At 44.9% G+C, this 13279-nt stretch overlaps 1 protein-coding gene across 1 annotated transcript; it reads right to left on the reverse strand.

The window, feature by feature from the left end:
* Nucleotides 1-2135: 2135 nt before the first annotated feature.
* Nucleotides 2136-6738, reverse strand: SPRY2 (sprouty RTK signaling antagonist 2). The gene is made up of 2 exons (XM_054586467.1): nucleotides 6222-6738; nucleotides 2136-3314 (listed from the first exon to the last, which is right to left on the reverse strand). The coding sequence occupies exon 2, from the start codon at nucleotides 3261-3263 to the stop codon at nucleotides 2316-2318; it is 948 nt and encodes a 315-aa protein (XP_054442442.1). The 5' UTR covers nucleotides 3264-3314; nucleotides 6222-6738; the 3' UTR covers nucleotides 2136-2315.
* Between the last annotated feature and the right edge of the window lie 6541 nt (nucleotides 6739-13279).

Raw genomic sequence — 13279 nt, forward strand, 5'->3', positions numbered from 1 at the left:
CAATGACCCTGGCGAAGGATTTTTCTCTACCTCTTCAATAAACACCCAATTGCCCCTGATGCAGTTTGTCTATAAAACACTTGGAAAATTGCTTATGCAATGAAACACAATTTATTACTTTTTTTCCATAGAAGTTCTATCAGTAAATAGGGCAGTTTTTGATGAATAAAGCTCATCAGCCAGATCTTTTGCGCTTTACAAATCTTGCAAGCTATGCAATAAATAAGAAACCCTGCCCAATTTTTGAACATTCTAATTCTCCTTAGATATTTTAAGGGTTAAAGTTTAAAAGTATTAGAATCACAATGTTCAGTACCTCAAAGTAGAGACGGAGTAAATCATTTCTAAATTAATTTAACCTTGTGTTTTTTGGAAAGTTTAGGGGAAATTGAAGGTCCTTACAGCAATGTGTTGGCTTAGGAGGTGATATAGTTCCTTGAAAGCCAGTTAAAAAAATAAATAAATAAGACAACCTGTACACTAAGGCCTCTTTAAAGAGAAGGAGCCTCAGAACAGGAAACGAGAGATTAAACAATAATGACAGGTAAATCATTTCCTAGACTTCCGGTGATTCTTGGCAGCAAAAGGTTGTGCTTTTGGAAGAAAAAAAAAAAATCATAAGCCACAAAATGACTAATTAATCAAGTGACTTATTCAAATAAAAAATCCTTGTATTTGTCAAGATGGGCTTGTAGCAGCTTGCTGTGTTTGCTCCCTAAAGACAACTGCAAACACATACGTATTGTCATACTGCATCTTTTCGCCCAGAGGAAAATGTAACAATTTCTCTGGATAATTTGAGTAAATAAGACAGGGCCCTCCCCTCTCAAGTTGTCCTGCTCGAGCTTGAATTATTAGGTCAATATAGGATGACACTTCGTAATTCCCTGTACCTGAATCAAAAACAAACTGTATTTTCCATGTCTTTCCTAACATAAGGAATTTGGTATCACGCTGGTAAAACAAATCTTGAAAGTCAAACCAGACGGACTGGAAAAAACATAGCCATGATCAGGCGAGCGACGAAAACATTTTTGCTTCCTTTATAAGCATTTCTGTGTGTATATTGCATGCCTGACACACAGAGGGTACTCAATACACATTTGTTGAACTGAATTCGTTTCCCTGGTCTTGAATTAGCTTCATGGCATTCATTCTTAATACTGGATCTAAATAAAGCCTAATCGTTAATCTTTTAGGGAAGTCTCCTTAATGATGATTAAAAAACAAAACAAAACAAAACCCTGCAAAACAAAGGCAAGCCAGCAAACCTACAAAAGCAGATGGAAGAACAAGAGCAATGAGATAACCAAAATAAGTTCTCACGATTAATACAGATAAGTGTGTCGAATGCTCAGTTATTTCCGAGTGCTAGAATTATCTCCAAAAATCATCAAATCTCCACAGTACTTGAAAACAGCAACCATAAGATAAAAATAGTCTTACAGATAAATGAAACTATAGATGTGGTTTCTTTCCCTTCAAAAAAAGAAAGGTAAATAAGACAAAACAGCTCTGTTTAATTTCAAACGTTAATATATTTTCTATTTTATATTGAACATTTGCATCTGTAACCCCTCATTTGCAGCAACTATCACATCCTCATAAAAGGGGTGAAATTTGTAAGATGCCTCTTAAAATAAATATTCTTTTTTATAAAATAATAAAACTTCAAATAAATATTCTTTACACTAAACAATATGTTGAAAAAATTAGAAAATAAAGGTTGAATTTTACTGTAACTGTACAATATACAGGAAGTCCAAAGGGAAATCAGAGTCTTACAATAAAGGCTTTCTGTAAGGCAAAATACAATCTAAAAACATACTGATTGATTCACATTCTTCCGAATGTACAACATATTAGTATAATATTTTGTGACTGTGCCACGGAGCATGGCACAACGTGTTTTTCACAGTTGCAAATATTATTGTATATACAAAAATATAGCACATTATCTCTGGAGAAAACAATGGGGGGGAAAAGGCATTTGCTAATTTACAAATTTTGCAAGGACTATTCACAAACAAAAATTTTGCTCAGGAGTGTCTGTTGCTTTAGCTTATGCAACGTGTGAGTCGCCAGGTTCTGTACCCCATACCTTTGAGCTCCATTAACTGAGTTCTAACAAGCACTATCAGTTAAAATGGCACATGGACAAAAGCATTTCACTGCAAACCGCAAAGAATATCCCAACCTTCTATTAACAGTGCCAAGATTATAACTGTTTAGTTGGTTGCATATGTGTTAAAAAGAAAAAGAAAAAAAAAGAAAAGGAACAATCCTTATTACTGTAATATTCCTGATTAATGATGCTATGTTGGTTTTTCAAAGTTCCTGGGTGGGACAGTGGGAACTTTGCAGCAAACTGTGTTTGAGTTTTTACACCGGCATCCGGGCCTATTAACGCGATCGTAACACCCCTGGCACAATTTAAGGCAACCCTTGGCTGGAAGGTAACACCATAAACAAGGCAGAAAGAGGGACATGACGCCCATGGCCGACCAACGTGTACAACAGTGAGACTGGCTGCAAGAACACGGGTTGTCAGCACAGTTGTCCTCGTCATCATTAGAACAGTGATAGAAGAGACCTTTCACACAGCACACACAAGTCCCATAGTCAATCACGTTCTGGGCCGAGCAAAGGCACTGCTTGTCGCAGATCCAGTCTGACGGCAGAGGCCTCGGGTAGGTGCACTCCTTACACTTGCACTTGCCACAGTCCTCACACCTGTAGGCGTGCAGGCCCAAATCTTCCTTGCTCAGCGGCTTCAACTCACCTGGCTTGAGCTCAGATTTGGGCTGCACCCGGATTATCCCATCAGCAACTGTCCCAGAGGAGAAGGATGGTCCCAACAGTCTGTGTTCAGAGGAACTGCTGCTGGTACTTGTCCTCATACTGCTCCGGGACCCTGAGCTGACGGTGCTGATGGACCTGGACAGGGAAGCGCGTGCAGAAGAATGGACCTGCGAGTGCTGGAGCCTGGGGGGCTGGCGGAGCTCGGGCAGACCGTGGAGTCTCTCATGTTTGTGCTGAGCGGAGGGGCGGGGGGCAGGCTTGAGGCCAGGTCTCGGGACCACAGTAGGCCCTTCTGTGTACTCATTGGTGTTTCGTATAGCTCTGATCTGATCCAGAGACAGCACGTGTACCTGCTGGGTGAGGGCTTCTCTAGGGTCAGGCTCCCCACGCTGTCTGCCACCGTCACGGGGTGCCTGCAGCAAGGGCTGTGACCCACTGCCACTCTGAGCTCTGGTCTCCATCAGGTCTTGGAAGTGTGGTCACTCCAGCAGGCTTAGAACACATCTGAATTCCTGTGGAAACCAAGAGGAAAGAGTAGGTTTACACTTCAGGATACTTCCCACTCTCCACCCACCTGAGTTAACTCTTCACTTTCCACGTCCCCTGGAGAAATAGGATTTGTATCCAAGTGGCTGTGGGGGGTTATTAAAATAGCCACAGGATCAAGGCCTGGGCCAAAACATGAAATTTGGGCTGGCTATTAACAATTCCTTAATCCTGTGATGTGTATTAACACAAAGCTGACCTTTGTTTCGGTCACTTAAGTAACAATTCCTTATTCAAATAAACAGAAAATTTTCAAGGTTCGGGTTCAATGTAAAAATTGCAAGCAAAGAATGTTAAAACATAAGCATTGCAACTGACATTTTCAAAAGTTGAGCATCTTTTCCAAATTTGAAAAGGTTCAAGATTATCATGGCCAATTGTCTTTAGCGTCAATTAATCAGCCCAGAAATCCTTACTTTAAGTCTGCTTTTCACATCAAATAACTTAAATTATGACTTAGCCAGTATCCTGTAACTTTATAAAATGCTATACGATGAATATAGCATACAAAAAAGCAGACATTTCTCCCCACCCCAAAGAATAGTGTAAATTTTAAAACAATCATGCACTATTTAATTACATAGTAGGCACAAAGTTTTAGAATGAAAAACAAATTGATTCAAATTCTGTTAGGTGCCAGGAACATACTCAAGCAAACTCACACCAAAAGCAACAAGACAGGAACTTATTTGCAGCTTCTCAACTTCAGCGTCAAGTATTTTACATCCTGATTGTCCAGGAGAACTTAAATTATGCCAAAACCTTAAATGTTGTGCCCGTTTCTAAGTTGACAACATAAATTGGTAGGTGATAACAGGAAGTGCTTTAAAAATTCAAGGGTCACATCTCAAATCTATCATTCTGACAAGTAGTCGCTTTAATTGCAGTTCTCTATAAATTTCGAAACTATCACCCCCTTTACCACCAAGACTACAATGAATAAAAACAGGCCAAAGTGGTCCTTTATCCAACCTCCGATTTTTTAGAAAAGAGACACAGGCAGGTGACACACGCCTCCCAATTCCGCACAAGGCAGAACTGGAAACCGGATCTCACTTCCAACAGAAAGGCAGACAAGACAACGTTGCTCTTGCTTTCATTCCGTATATCGTATTCATCTGCGGCCCAACACAGTCCCCAGCAGGTGGGACACAGTGGGAGCCCCAAGGGACTCTCCTCCCGGCAGACTGCCCCAGCCCAGAGACCAGGCTGCCCTCGCCCGCCCCCCGCCCCCGCCGCGCACAATCTCGAGACGGACAGACAGGGCGGGGGTGGGGGGGGAGTGCGGGCGCCTCCGCACAGGACGTGCTGTGAAACGCTCGAGCACACTTACCCCTCCCCTCCCCTCCCCGCTAAAATCTCCCCTACCCCAGAGAACTGCCTCAGCTCCGAGAGGGAGCCACTCCACCCCCAAGCAGAGGTCACGTAGCCCACAGCAGGGCGTTCCCCCAAAGGCCCTCGAACTTCGGGCACGGGTTTCCAGCCCCGACGCCTCGAGGGCGAAAGCCTTGCCTTGGACCCACAGCCGCGGCGCGGAGGTCTAACCCACGCACCCTGGGCGACTCCACCGTGCATTGACCAAAGGGGCACTGCCACCAATTTGCACACGCCTGTTTATTAAAAATGTAGACACACACACGTATGTACTCCTTAAAGCTAAAGAAAGCTGGCTTTTTAAAGAAAAAACCTTTTCCAGGGCCCCACTGCACACGTCGGGCGTACAGGACGACCCACGTCCCCGGACTGGAAACTTTCCGTGCAGATTTACTTGTAGTGCAAAGAAGCATCTTTGGGGGATGGGTTTTTTTTTAAAAAAACGTTATTTCTGCCGACCCCTGGCCTCCTTCGCAGGCCCCCACCCCAGCGCCACCTCACTCCCTCTTCCTCTTTGAAAGTACTTTGAAACCCCCATTAAGAAGTGTGTGATCAGACTAAGGATTAGGGGGAAAGGACTTCAGCACAAGGGTGGGGCAAACCGACACAGAAACTGCTTTGTAAAAACGCCCAAGATTGCGAATTAAAAAAAAACCAAAACACAAACCAGCAGCAGCAACAACAAAAAGGTAGGTCAGCCAATCAAGGGAAATTAAGAAGAAAAAAAAAAAACTACTCTTTTCCACCTATTTTCAGGTAATGGAAACCGATCGCGACCGCTTGATGACTTTCTTCCTGGGTTGGGTCAGCCCAATCTTCCAAAACTAAAAAAAGCGTGACCCAGGCCGACCACGGGGAACGGAAAAATGAGAAAGCTGCACTTCCGAACCGCAGAGACCCGGCGCCAGGCAGGGCGACTCTCCCACCCGCACCGGGCTCTCGGTCCACACGGAACGGGGGCGGGGGGCTCCCTCCACCCGGCCCCCTGTCCTTTTTTCACTCGCGGGATCTCGCTGCCCCCGTGAGGCGAGCGACTCGCGCTCCCTCGGTCCCGCCGACACTTCTGCCTGGGGACAGCCTCTCCCAGGACTCGCCTTCCCGGGAGGGGAACAGGTTAGAAACGCGGGCGCCTGCAAGGGAGACCTGGAAAACACAAAGTATTTTCTCCCGCTCTGAATCCCCAATTCGGGACAAACGCGGGGCTGGGAGCCGACGCTCGGTGAGCCGTCCGCCACCCCAACCCCCAGAGCGCGGGCGCGTGGGATCGTAGGGTCGAAGACACTCCACCAGGCGCGCACTGCAGCTCCCGCCTAGCCAGGCCGAACCTCTGGGAAGGTAGACCCGTGGGCAACTCTCTGAATTCCCGCGGGGAACCTGGGAGTTAGAGAATAGAAGGCCCGAGGAAAGAGACCCCACTCTCAGTCCGCCTGCACCTACTCCATGTTGCCCACAACACGCCGGCCACGGCGCCAGGAGGGGAAGAGCCGAACGCGCCTCACCGTGATCGCGGCTTTGCACCAACCCCTCTCCGTTGGATTCTCTTCTTCCTGCGTTGTGCAAATAATTCCAGCCCCGATGCAAACTTTTCCCCTTCTTTCCAAACTCTGCTTAAGTCCAACTTCCGAGCAATCGGCAGGAATTAAAAAGGAGAGGAAAATCCGGAGCCAAGTCCCTAGCCGATGAACACCCCGGGGTTCGGGGCTGTAGGCGACCCCCCTTTCCAGAAGCGCACGCGGAGTATTTCCTCTTTTTTCTCAATGAACTGGAGGCCGAAGCGCCAACGGCGAGTCTCTCTTCCTGGCAGATTAGCGAATGAGAAAGGAAAACGGCCTTACAGAGAACCTAAAGCCAGATGGCCAAGTCGTGAGGCTGCCACTGCATCGGAGCGGAGGCGGCGCGGGGCCGCGGGCCGGGCGGGCGCGGGGGCCTGGGCGCTGCGCGCTCCGCCGGCCCCTCTCCTCCGCTCGCGCTGCTGCGCGCAGCTCTCGGTTGTGCAGACTGGGCGTTGTGGAGGCGCGGCGGCGAGGCCGAGGCGGGGGCGGTGGGTGCGGAGAAGGAGGAGGAGGAGGAGGAGGAGGAGGAGGAGGGTCTGGGGCCCGGCGGGGGGGGCTCGTGGTTGGCCTGCGCCCTCGCCTTTCCGGAGGAGGCAGGGAGCTCTGCGGCGGCCGCGGCAGCAGTAAGTGGCGTCATGTGGATCCGAGGCGGAACAGAGCAGTTGTTGTCCCAGAGGATATATCGCATCCGGTCCCAGCTCATTGGCTCCGCAGGGCTACATTCACTCACACTCCAGCGCCCGCCAGCGCTCCGAGCCGCAGGAGGCATTCAAAAGGGCAACCGCGCCGCCCTGCGCGTCCCCAGGCCGGTCCTGCCGCCCGGGCGCCGTCACGCAGGGCGCCCGCGGGGCCCGACTGGGCACGGAGGGGTCAGTTTATCTAGTTTCAAGGAAACACTGACCTTAAGATTTCCCCAGAGGCCGTGAGGACGCGCCATAGGTTCGGTCTGATTTATGGAACTTTCTCCCCGCCACTAGGAAAAGGGAATGAACATTTAAAACTAATCCGGTCCATGCAGTGTTAGCATTTAAAACAAGTTGCGGGTTTTAAGACTTTATTCGGAATCCATATCAAGCCCACCGCTCCCCTTTACTGATCCCCCTCGAGAGGGCGACGGGGAGAGAAGAGGGGGGGAGGGGAAGGGGAGCGGGAAGTGAGGTGGGAGGGCTATTGGTTTATTCTTTGTCTACTGGATTAACCCGATTATACACCAGGCACCAGCACAAACTGCCTCCCCCACCTCAGAGTCGTGTACTAGAGGAACGGAATGCAGATTCGGGTTTCAAGTACCTTCTGCTCTGGCCGGGATTTGCTTTTGATTGTGTCGATTTGTAGTTTTTCGATTTAATATTAGATCTTATTTTTAAAAGTAGTTAGCTACCATAGAGGGAGACTTTCTGAAGATCTTTTTTATTGTTTCGTCTGACACAACTGCCGAAGGAAATTCTACAATTTAAGCCTTTAAAAAAAATGGTTAATTCGGTAACACACGATTACTAAGGGACACATGACGGGCTTCTGAAATGGGAGGGGGGCTCACTGCAGATTTTCTCGTGTACTTAGAAGAGTCATCCTTCATTTCCCCCTCTCCTTTCCACCTAGGACATTTCTCAGTAAGACCCGATTGTCCACTTTGACAATAAGGACTGTATTTTCCTACTTAAAAATACAAATGTAAAGACAGACATGCATGCATATGCACTGCTCTAACGGCCATACAGTAAGAAAAGTGCTTGCACGTGAGAGCACCAGTGAGAAATTAACATCCCCCCCCCCCCCCGCACACTCCTAATACTGGATTCCAGTGATCTACAGAACGTTTTTACTTTACAGAGAAGTACGGTTAGTACTCCTGAATAGCACCTGCGAGGTGAGAGTTCTTGAGATAGTGCTAAGAAAACGCGGTGCTCGATTCCCCGGGTCCAGCTCCAGTCCACATCGGTTTGCAGCGACCCTGACACTCACTGCCTTCTCCCGAGCTCTCGCTTTAGCATGTCCCGGGCAGATTCCCAGCCGCGCTGCGTTCTCGCCCTCCCTTCTCCATGTTTCTCTACGGCTCTCCCCCCTCGCCCGGGGTTTGGAACTAGAGATGGCAGGGGAAGTGGCATGCGTTATTTCCGGGCGCTGGCCTACGTCCTCCCACCCCTCGGGTGAGAGTGGACGAGGCGACGCGAGCTGGCTCCGCCGCGTCCCGGGAGCTGCAGGCACGTACCTGCCGCGCCCCCCTTCCCCACCCGGGCCGGTCGCCCGACGCCTGAGTTCTTAAAACCTCCGGGTGAACGCAGGCGCCGCCGCGCTTATGGCGCATCCGGCCACCAGAGGGCGCCCGCCCGGCGTGGGGCTGTGGTTGCCTTCTTTCCCAGTACTCGAGGGCCAGCGAGGCTGCTTTCACTCACGAAATGTGCATTAGGTCGGCTGGTTCAAAATTAAAAATAAATAAATAAATAAAAAAGTCATTTAAACATAAATGCCACAACAGGTAGCTTTTCCTACCATCTCCCCCGACACATTACGTTTGGGATGAGAAACGAGTTACCTAGGTTCAGAAGAACTCCTCTTACCAGGGTGAAGGAGTTGGGGGCCAAAGCCGGGCTGTGCTAGGCTGGTCGGGAACGCGCTGCCCTTACTCGGGCAGCAAGTCTATGGCAGAACAGGTGAAAGGAAAGCTTCCTCTTCGCGTCTTCAAACCTCTACACCCGATGGCTGCTTCTTAGGACACGCTTGTGTCCGTGCTATTCTTCCAGCGCTGCAGGAACTCTGCGAAGACACGTTGTTCTGGATCGAAGCATAAAATGGAATTTAAAAGAGGAGCTTCCAGCTGCTTAGAGCACCTTATATTTTTATTGAGTCAATAGGGAAGAAGCTAGGAATTTATATTTATCTTTCATGAGCTAGAAGGAATCCCATGCAATCTAGCTCTCTCCTCCTCCCCCACAGCCTCCAGCTTGCTGGCTGGGAAAACATTTAACCTATAATTTAAGCACGAGGTAAAAGCAGGAATCTGTTGGAATCTTTCTAATTTACCCCTTACTATTTATTTTATTTAGTGCAATTATTATTTTTCAGACATGGTGTATGAAGCAGTATATTGTGCCTTCAAAGTTTACTCAAGGTGTTATAATCCCTAAGAGGAATTATGTTTATGTGAATGCACGTGCATGTACATACAATGAAGTGTTTGGTGCAGCTCCTGCAATGTGTTCCCAAATCGATTCTCATGTTGCACTTCAAAATTATGACTGGGATTAATTTTGGAAGATTCTTCTAATTACGGAAGAATGTTATATAAAAATTCACAATGAAGTCCATTTTCAAACATGTTGCGGAGAGTTCTAGTCAGGCAGCCCTGATGCCTGAATAGGTATTGCCATTTGCCCAATGTTGAAAAACACCAAATCCGTGGAAACTCACGACGCACCAGTACGTACCTCCAGATTCTGGGGGACCCACTAGGTAACGTGTCTTCTTAGTCCTAAGAGCTGAACAGGACTGTATGCCATGCATTCGGGATCTCATCTCTTCCTTCATTTTATTTTCTATAATCATTTACTTGGATTTACTTCATTTTAGAAACATAATTATTCTCAATTTCTTTTGTAAAGGAGGCAGTGTATAAACCTATGTGAATTCTGCTTATTTTCATCTTGGGTAGAAAACATCAATATGGACAATATATACATGCCTTTTTCTTTTTTTAACCAGTAGCAATGTGGGCCAAGTAAAGGCACATATTTTCAAGGTTTCACTTACTCATCCAAGCTTCTGATCTATGGGTGAATGTAGTTTTAAACGTTAGTTCTGGTTTTTTTGTGAGATTAAGTGAACCACTAGGCCTTACTGGGTTCAGATCCAGCTTTTTACTTTATTTTAAAAGATTTTATTTATTTATTTATTTATTTAGCTAATTATAGACAGGGAAAGGGAGGGAGAAAGAGAGAGAGAAGCATCAATAGGTTGCCTCTTATACTCCCCCAACCGGGAGCCGGCCAGTAACCCAGTCATAATCCCCCGACCTGGAATGGAACTGGTAAATTTTGGTCTGTGGGATGTCACTGAACCGACGGAGCCACACCTGTCAAGGCCAGATCCAGTTTTGATAACCAAAGAGAAATCTTGCAGATGTGATGTGCTCCTGAGACAAAGAAGAATGAACAGCTATCGATTGTTCAGTTACTTTGTTAGATTTACAATCGAGGCCATTTATTTATGTATTCACATTTAAAACAGGCCCAGAAGACACCAGTGTATAGTGCTTCCAAGAATAACAATTTAGGTCTTTCAACCATTATTTCTCCTCACATCCCAATTGCAATAATAAACTTAATTTATGCAGGGACTCTTCTGGGAGTCCTCAATTAAAAGGTTTTGCAATAATGGACCTTTTGATTTGACCTCATGGCTAGTCATTTCACTTTTTGAATTGCTTTGATTTTCCAAATTCTATTGATATTGCCTCTAGGAGGGAATTGGGAGGAATTAAAAATAACCATGAGTGCTTATCTAGGTAGCTTGGAGAACTGGTAACAATTTATCTCTGATTCTAACATTCTTTGGTGATGTCCTTTATTCCTAACTAAACTGGGGGAAAGATCTGGAGTTATCCCAGGTTAAGAGTAGCCTTGATGAAGTAACTTGGAACTGGAGGTTCCTGTTCCTGTGTGGGTCTGGCCTTTTTCAGAGACCTTATACATGTAACCTCATGGTTTCTGTTGGTTAATCAATCTTCCTGCTGGATCTATACGTATTATTACTGCAATTTATGCAAAATCAGTTGTAGACTGAAGTTCTTTAACAAGGCAAAACAGTATTTCTGTGCTGGCCAACGTAATTTTTCTCATTGTATTTCCGGCATATGAAGTATTTGTCTCTTGACTGAAGGTCAGGTTTCCTCTTTTGTAGGACTGATGTAGGCAGAGAAAATTTAATCAGTGAAAACTGTATTGTTGCTTTGCCTCTCCCCACCCCCACAACAGCCCTAGATTTGTTTGTTTTAAACATTTAATCCCTTTTGTTCTATAAGTTTTTTAACCCAGATGCTAAAGCTTCATGTAAGTGAAAATCATAAATTGAAATGAGTATTTGGGTATTTTTGGCCAAGTTTAGTAGCCTTAGGAAGATTTTAGCCTCTAAATAAATAGGAAGTTTTATTTTTATGCTTCTCATTATGCAGACACTTGATTAAAAGGGCATAGGAAGTTCAACCTGTTCTCTAAGGAAGATGTAGTCGAACAGATTCCACTAACCCCAGCCATTCTTATGGTCCAGGTGTCAGAATAATATCAAGGATGCCAGCCAGCCCCAAATTAATCTCAGTTGACAGTTCAAATATAAAAATGTTGATTTGGTAAATGAAATGAGTACATGCAGACTTTGGACAGGAAGTGTTTTGAAGTTACAGTAAATTGTGAATCATTTAAGATTATTGTGGGGTTATGTAAAATAGCTTTTCTATACATACTCAGTGTTGGGTGGGACTCTTTAAAAAGATAGACTATCCAAGGATCTGGAGCATATATTTCAGGCCTGCTTTGGACTTTGTTAGGGTCCTGGAACGGAAACAGATTCATCACTATCTCATTCTTAAAAAAAAGAACTACTCCAATCTCTGTATGTAAACATTATATACTCCATAAGTGCTTTCCAATAAATGAAACTAATAAATGTAATTAAAATAAGTAAATATTTCACATCTTCATTTTGTAACAGCAAATTAAAAGATGTCAAATTTTTTAATGACAGAATTTTAGAGTCATTCCACTTGCCTGGAAATTATCATTGTGTTTTGCATAATTAGCAAGAAGTGACTGAAACAAGTTTGGTAAGGCCATGATATTTAATCACTTAAATAGTAAATATTATAAAGTTTTTATTTTTCAATTACAGTTTACATTTAATAATTACATTTTACATTCAATATTATTTTGTATTAGTTTTAGGTGCACAGTGTAGTGGTTAGAAACAAACAAATCTTTATGGAATTTTTATGTAATGGAAAGGAAGCCTGTAGGAGACATCTATTCTTAAACTATATGATCAAGAAATTATCAAACAGACGGATGGAGAGTGGCTAGAGAATATAGATGAAAGTGAACTCTTAAGAATTTCTTACTTTGAAAAGTATATTTGCCAAATACATGATTATATTCATTAAAATTAAGTATTAATCTATAATTTCAAATTAAGCAGTCAGCACTTTGTTACCTTTCAAGAATGCATTTTAAAAATAGCTGCGAGAAAGCCGCCGCATAGGGAATCATTTTGTTTTTCGTGTTCATTGTGAACCCCTCTGTACCATTTTGGGAAACAGTCTTCTCGCCCTGGTCTGATGGCGCAGAGACATACTGGTAGGGCACTGTACCCTAAAATGTGTTAACATCGCGCACTTGCAAATTAGAAATCAAACCTCCAAAATTATCACTGTCTATATTTTTAATGGTAATTCCTAAAACAAAATGATACTGAAGGTTTTACACCTAAATATCCTAATAGGTTCTGAAGTCTAAGCCCCACTGGGCAAACTTGAAGCATTTACGCAGCCCTGACTTCTGATTATTCCTAGGATAAAAATTCAAGTCCTTACCCCAACTTCAAGGTCCCTTGGGCAGCACCTTTCTTTTCTCACCCTCTCTTCCCACCTCATTCCCCTGCTTTCTGCTCTGAAGCTGTGACTGCTTCCTTTTGGTTGCTCAAAAGCACCTCTTTCCTGCCACAGGGACTTTGGATGTATAGTTTACTTTTCTGGCCTTTTGCCATATTAATTTCTAGTTGCCTTTTAGATCTCTGTTATCATTTTCTCAGGAAAGCTTTGTCTGACCTCTGTGACTGGTCAGATCTCTCTTTTTCCTCCCCTGACTTTTTCCGCTGCAAAATTAAGCAATCATTTGATTAATAACTGTCTTCTTCACTGTGTTCTAAGCTGTGTGATGTTTGGAATCCAAGTCAGAGTTTGCCTGCCATTTCCCCCCCAGCACTGAAGCATCTGGCACATTTAAGGAACTCAACCA

The sequence above is a fragment of the Pteronotus mesoamericanus genome, unplaced genomic scaffold (genome assembly GCF_021234165.1).
Source record: "Pteronotus mesoamericanus isolate MK-2021 breed Mesoamerican mustached bat unplaced genomic scaffold, CSHL_Meso_final contig_94, whole genome shotgun sequence".
Taxonomy (NCBI): domain Eukaryota; kingdom Metazoa; phylum Chordata; class Mammalia; order Chiroptera; family Mormoopidae; genus Pteronotus; species Pteronotus mesoamericanus.